This window comes from Berghia stephanieae, unplaced genomic scaffold (genome assembly GCF_034508935.2).
Source record: "Berghia stephanieae isolate SIO BIC M18660-M18661 unplaced genomic scaffold, UCSD_Bste_1.3 scaffold3630, whole genome shotgun sequence".
In the NCBI taxonomy this organism is placed as follows: Eukaryota; Metazoa; Mollusca; class Gastropoda; order Nudibranchia; family Aeolidiidae; genus Berghia; species Berghia stephanieae.
In genome coordinates this window covers 1-7,681 of record NW_027624879.1, presented here as the reverse complement: position 1 = coordinate 7,681, position 7,681 = coordinate 1, and the positions used below count along the sequence as shown (strand labels likewise).

Here is a 7,681-nt window from a genome sequence, read left to right as displayed (position 1 = left end):
TCTTATCCAGACACAAGCACAGGTCCCTACTAAGAGGAATACACTCAAATGTTTACATATCATATATCATATTTATACAAAATATAATACAGTGCATAACAGAGAGATGATTTACAAGGAAAAAAATATCATCTCCAAAACTAACCATACATTTGAATATTTCCCTCTCAGCCAGGGTATCCGGCCAGGGTCAGGACAAAACCAATAATCTCACTCTAAGACAAGACAGAAAGCAAGTTGGAAAACAGATATAAGGGGATAGAAGACACAGTATGTACCCCCCCCCCTACCCACTATGGGAGGTAGGAACCGCCCCCCCCCCCCCCCCCCCCACAGATTACTAATTTCTGATTTGATGAAAAGCGAGTTTGAAAAAAGGACTGCCTTACCTATCTTGACAGAACGATACTCCAACTCGTAGCCCAAACCTTGCGGGTTGCTGGTATAGAGAGTATAGGCATGGTTCCCATAGGCGTTCCCATAAAGGTCTTTAAACTCCACATTGATACGACTGCCGGAGCTAGGCGGTTTCACCACTGTTGTAATCAAGTTGTGATCACATAGGTTCTCTGTAACAATGCCAAATAAATGAATAAATAATAGTAATAATAACAGTAGTAATAATAAAATAATAATAATAATAATAATAATAATAATAATAATAATAATAATAATAATAATAATAATAATAATAATAATGATAATGATAATGTAATAATAATAATAATAATAATAATAATAATAATAATAATAATAATAATAATAATAATATAATAATAATAATAATAATAATAAAACAATAATAATATGTCTTTATTGTCCTCAAAATTGTGGCAATTTGTCATTTGGTTACACATTTATAGCAATACAATATTATAAAAAACATACATTACATAACATACTGACATATATACACACACACATATGCAGACTAGTTACATCGTAGTCATCGTCACCATCATCAATAACTCGTTATAAAGCAGACTTTATATTATTGTTTAAGGCCAATATCTACATCTATTGAATATGAAGCCATAATCATTAAATGATAAGCATGTAATTTATTTTTTAAAATAAATAAATAAATAAGTAAATATTGAATCGTGTTTGATACAAATATGGTACCAAAAAAAAAAAAAAAAAAAAAAAACAACAGTCAACAAACCAAACTCATGTAACACACAGTCCTGACGATGGCTGATTAGGCCTGAAACATCGATGTAGACTGACTCAAACATTGTGGTATATATTAAAATAATAAATAAGTAAATAGATACCTTTTGGGTACAAGCAAAGACCGTACCGCTGAGCCACGGTGATGATAATGATAACAATGATGGATAAGATAACAATTTAAAATCAATCACATTTGTTTAATTTCTCCCATGACTGTCAATTTACCTTCTGTATATTCATCGCCTCCGGATATAGAAAGTCTGTGCCTGCACGTGTTGGTGTCTCCATAAGGCTCTAACTTGATGTATCGAAGTTGGAAAAATATGGCATACCCCCCATTCTTTGTGTAAAGATTGACTCCCAATGCCACGTGACTTCAGAAAAGAAAAAAAGAGAAAAAAGAGAAAGAAATAACAAGACTGTTGAGGGCATTGTAAATTGGAAAAGGTGCCCTAAAACAAAGTCAAGCAATCATGATCATAGCTAGTGACCAGATGGGAGAAAATGATTTGGATAAAAAGAAAAAAGAAAAGAAAACAAACTCACCAGTGAAAATTTTGGAGTTTCCAAACACCCAGGGTATTGTTCTATGAGACACACGAGACATGTATTTTCCTCTTTAAGTCAATAAATAGATTAGACAGAATTGTGGTTTTCTTCCAATGATGAAAATGGGACTTTGTATGTTTTGAAAGTCATCTACTCAAGTATTTGGTGAAAAGATGTTTTCAGGCATTTTTTTGAAAATATCTATAGAGCTCGAAAATCTTACAGACAAAGGGAGATCATTCCATATTGTGGGTCAGAATTTAATAAGTGACCTATGAGCAAAGTATTTAAGTTTAGTTTTAGGAGATGCTAACAATTTTCAGTCATAGGATATAAGATTTCTCAAATCTGATTTGGGAAAGTGAGTGGAGCAGGTACTTATGTTGATAACATTAAGAAATGAAGTGAGTAGGAAAGTGCAGAAGAAAAAAACAGAAAATAAAAACTTCACAGCAGCGATGGGGACTCGAACCCGCGACCTTACTGGTATGACAACTCTGCCAGGCCAGGCAGCCAAACGGAGTTGTCGTACCAGTAAGGTCACCAGACGGAGTTGTCGTACCAGTAATGTCGTGGGTTTGTGCCCCCATAGCTGCCACTGAGTTTTTCTTCTCTGTTGTTTTCTGGCATTTTCCTATTCACTTCATTTCTTGTTGTTGCTGTTGATCAGGGACCCCTTGTAAAGCGCTTTGAGCACATTTAGTTAGCATGTTGGAAAACAGATATAAGGGGATAAAAGACACAGTATGTACCCCCCTGCCATTATGGGAGAAAAGATATTTAAGGATTTTCAAATGTGAAAAGACAAGACTCACTCCATATATCGGACTGGGTAAAGAGGTGAATACAGCACTCTCGGTTGTGGTGGGACTTTGAGGTTAAAGCTGCGATCAAATGAGTAACTGTTAACTGGAAGAAAAAATGTGTAAAATAACTTTATATTAGTTAAAATAGAATAACAGAAGACATTAGAAAGAAACTGGAGGCAGCAGAAATGTGGTTTCTTAGAAGGATGTTAAGAATCTCATGGACAGAGAAGAAAAGTAATGAAGAAGTATTAGAGCAAGCTGAAACTAAAAGGTTACGAATTCGTACAATAAGAAAAAGACAAATGCAATTTTTAGGGCACCTAAATCGACTTAAATGTATTGAGCATCTTGCTCTCACAGGAAATATAGAAGGTAAAAAGGGTAAAGGTAGACCAAGAAAAACACATTTGAATAGTTTGAACAGCTGGGTGACAAGGAAAGAGAAGAGTAATATTAGTTTTCTGAGGTTATCTGATCAGAGAGATGAATGGCGTATCATGATCACCGATGTCTGGCACAGAATTGGTACTTGAAGAAGAAGAACTGGCATGAATATCAGTGCCTTTTTTTTTTTTATTGACAAATTTGAGATTTGAATAACTCCAAAGCTGTGTCAGAAATCCTAACAAAAGAGTGAAAATGGAAAGGCTTCGTATGGGAACAAAACAGACAATGGACGTTTCGGGTACAAACCCTTCGTCAGCACAACAATACACAAATAAATGTGGAAAACAAATAAAATATAAGGAGAAATAACTTGTATTGTGTACAGACGATACAAGTTATTTCTCCTTATATGTTATTTGTTTTCCACGTTTATTTGTGTATTGTTGTGCTGACAAAGGGTTTGTACCCGAAACGTCCATTGTCTGTTTTGTTCCCATACGAAGCCTTTCCATTTTCCCTCTTTTGTTAGTATTTTACAATCACCGGCTGCAGGCAGCCCCTACCGTTTTCTACTTCTCAGATTTCATCAAACGGTTTGTTTTTTGCCATAGGTGAAGAATTTATCAAAGTTTTGATTGAAATGAGTGTTAACACTTTGGAAGTTGAGTTATATTGCCATGAGTAGAAAAGATCAATTTTAAAATAAATCGTAATTTACAGTGTGTTTGTTTTTAATTTTAATCATTGACACATTTCAGGATTGAATGCCTCAAGAACAGCTGTAATGACATCAATTTGATTTTCAACATATTAATTCAAATTTATTTGGTTTTTTTTTCTGACATTTTACTTGTGATCGTGTGTTTGCACAATTGTCCGATCTCAAGCTCCACGTTACCACCAACCCTTTTGAATGACAAGGCGCGAGTGTTTCCCCAGTTCCTCCCATGTCTTTTGCAGCATGAGTCATGTGACATAGCAAACGGCTTCTCTTATTTTTGTCTTCAGGTCACGTCATGCACAAAAGAATTTTACAGTGTCAAGTCAATGTTCCAAGTTGATATCTATCCTAAGACTGACATGTTAAATGAAATAAGCTTTTGAGAATCATGTCGGACAAAGCCAAAAAAAAAATCACGATTTATGTCAAAATTATCCTTTTCTGCTGATGACGTCATAGCTCAGCTACCAAAGGACGCACAGTGTTAAAATTTATATTAATCAAAACTTGACTAAATTCTACACATGTGTAAAAAAAAACTTTTTGATGAAATCTTACACAGCTCTCGAGTTATTCAAACCTGACATATGTCAATAAAAAAAAAAACACATTGTATTTTAAGATTAATTTGTTTTATTTTGTTGTCTTTTCATCATTGTGTTTCGAGCAAGATATTTTGAAAGGAACAAAATAACATTTTCTGTGCCAAGTTACAAAGACAAAATTACATGTTCCTTTTCTTCAATTCTCAGAGATTTTAACCATGTATTTGTGGAAGTGTAACTGTGCAATAAATAAGATTTAACTCCCACCTTCCCAACCCTTTTCATGAGATGTCAGACCCATCGAACATAAAAATTGATATTTTAAACTCTAACTCACAAAACATACATACTATAAATAATGCCAGTCTTATGGAATCTAATGCCTTCATCCCTCAAAAAATGTCCGACATTTGAAAACTTTAAAAAGAAACTTAAAACACATCTCTTTAAAATCATTTGATGTTTAACATTTCTATTAGGCCTACATGTTATAGATATCCTAAATTTTCATCTTGTAGCACAGTACGTGGTAATTAAATTACAAATTGATTAATGCTATTCCAATATGATAGATTTTATGCTTAAATTATCAATTTATTGTTGTGTTTTATTTGCATTGTAAAGCGCCTCTGAGCACATTGTGGAGCTAGGCGCTATATAAATTCATTCATTCATTCATTCAATTTTATTCATTGAACAAGCCCTATAATAAAAATAATAAAAATAAAATAAAATTCCCTTTATTCATCCCCATGGGGAACTTTGTTTCTAGGGTCGACTCCAAGGGAAGACTAGAATAACCCAGGTGTCAGCCGCAGTGCAGCAGCGCCGCAAATTGGGCTAGGGTCATCATCATAATATGTGCGGCTATGTGGTCTAGTGGTATGACACTCACTTTCGGATCGGAAGGTCCTGGGTTCGAGCCTCGCACTCGGCGCATAGTTGAGTCCTTGGAAAAGGCTCTTTACTCACATTCTCTCACCGTACTCAGGTGTAAAATTAGTACCTGGCCGTTAACAGCGTTGCTTTGTCCGAAAAATTGTAATATCGCCTAACAGGCGTCATGTCCCGTCCTACATGTTAAATGTTGCTGTTGGCCAAGGACCCCTTGTAAAGCGCTTTGAGCACATTTAGTGGATATTGCGCTATATGAAGCTCAATTTATAATTTATTTTTTATATTATTAAATAAACACTTAAAATAGAAAGAAAAAAAAAAGTGTTTATTTTATTTTAAAAACTTGAGAAACAATAGAAATAGCATTGAATGATTTACTCACTAGCTGTTATGGAAATTTTGAATTCGTTGAGTTGAGAACTTGCAGGTCCCGAGCCTTTGATGAAGGTCAAGATGAACGGGTATCCCATCACATGAATTTCCGCCATTTCATTCCCACATATCAACTCTGTGCTATTTCCTGTACATCAGTGGGGTCATCATAAAAAAAAAGGGGGGGGGGGGGACATTATACGATATAGTACATTTGAGAGGAGGTGGGGGGGGGGAGGGGGAGGGGGGGGAAAGATGGAAGTAGCCAACAACAACAACAACAACAAAAAATTGTAGTCTGTCCACCACTAAAAAATGGGTACACTGAGAAATTGGATCTCCTCAATTCAAGCTCTTGCTCTCACAAACACAGGATTATTGAAGACAGACAGACCACTCAAGACATGAATTAAAGGTCATAGTTTTAACGGGATATTATATGAGTGCAGCTATGTGGTCTAGTGGTATGACACTCGCTTTTGGATCGGAAGGTCCTGGGTTAGAGGATTAAAAAGTAGTCCTTCAGAGCCATTAGGCTCATGGAGCCGGAGTTTATCCCAGTTTCTAAAGTGTGAAACGGACAATAGCAATTGATTGCTATCCTCTGGATAGGACGTTAGTCTATCGCAAAGTACATTCTGCCAAATCTTACAGACTCAGCTATTCATTCACTGCTGGGTGGACATGGGGGGGGGGGGGGGGGGGTCAAAAAAAATCTCGATTGCACCCGGGATCGATCTCGGTCCCTTTGTGTGTGAAGCGAGTGCTCTACCAACTGAGCTATCGGGACCCCCTCAACGAGGATTAAGTCCAGTGGAATCCTGATAAAACCGACACCGTCGGATCAGAATGATTGGTTGACTTTAAGCAATAATGACTTTACCCATTATCGACGGAACATACTTGGTTAAAGAACAGAAGAATTTTGGGACTAACCAGAGCTGTTGACTTTAAGCAATAATGACTTTACCCATTATCGATGGAACATACTTAAAGAACAGAAGAATTTTGGGACTAACCAGAGCTGTTGACTTTAAGCAGAGATTCATTTTAAGATTGTTGACTATAAGTGGATTCCACTGTAAGTAAGATGCATGAGATCGATAAAATTTGTGATTCGTTCCGGTCAAAAGGAAAGGAGAAAATAATTCAATCATAAGAAGAAAAATCGGCTATGTGGTCTTGTGGTATGACACTCGCTTTCGGATCGGAAGGTCCTGGGTTCGAGCCTTATGCTCGGCGCATAGTTGAGTCCTTGGAAAAGGCTCTTTACTCACATTCTTTCACTGTACTCAGGTGTAAAATGAGTACCTGGCCGTTAACAGCGTTGTCTTTGTCCAAAAAATTGTAATATCGCCTGACAGGCATCATGTCCCGTCCTACATGTTAAATGTTGCTGTTGATCAGGGACCCCTTGTAAAGCGCTTTGAGCACATTTAGTGGATATTGCGCTATATAAAAGCTCTTTTTAAAAAGTATTTATCCTTCCCCCATTACCTTCAGCATCTCGTTGTACCAAAAGTTTGTTGGATTTCAGTGAGCAGACTTCCAAACCATCTGTCACAGATGAGCTGATTTGAATAACAGCTTGAATTCCGCCTTCAAATGTAAGGCTGCTGTTACTACCAGAGCTGAAACAATAAAAAAAAAAAAACACTTAGAAACATTTAAACTACTATAGTACAGTTTTGAACCTATACAATACAAAAATAAATCGATCATTGTGGGTATGTGGCTGTATGGTATGACACTCGCTTTTGGATCGGAAGGTCCTTGGTTCGAACCTCCCTTAGCGCATAGTTGACTCCTTGGAAAAGGCTCTTCACTCACATTCTCTTACCATACTCAGGTGTAAAATGAACACCTGGCCGTTAACAGTGTTATCTCTGTCCGAAAAAATTGTAATATTGCGTCACAGGCATTATGTAACGTCTTACATGTTAAGTGTTGCTATTGGCCAGGGACCCCTTGTAAAGCGCTTTGAGCATGTTTAGTGGATATTGCACTATATAATATTAATAGCTCAAGTTTAAGTTTATTTAAATGCTGATTCCCATCCTTCAATTTTATAGTTTTTCTTAGCACATTGCTAAAGTGAAAACAAATGACTGATACAGCAAACGAGTGCATTATGGGAATGCACTTGAAATTTCTGGAATCAGATGAGGCCGAATTAATCCCTGAAGAGCTAAGAAATATTGCAGGGCCCTCCGTACTCTAGTCAC

At 36.4% G+C, this 7,681-nt stretch overlaps 1 protein-coding gene across 1 annotated transcript; it reads right to left on the bottom strand.

The window, feature by feature from the left end:
* Positions 1 to 341: 341 nt before the first annotated feature.
* LOC144961694 (uncharacterized) lies at positions 342 to 7,089 on the bottom strand (the record flags this gene model as incomplete). Its single annotated transcript, XM_078894793.1, has 5 exons — positions 6,954 to 7,089; positions 5,467 to 5,604; positions 2,541 to 2,634; positions 1,402 to 1,550; positions 342 to 569 (listed from the first exon to the last, which is right to left on the bottom strand). Coding segments are annotated over exons 2-5 (577 nt in total), but the record flags the coding sequence as incomplete, so codon positions are not given.
* Between the last annotated feature and the right edge of the window lie 592 nt (positions 7,090 to 7,681).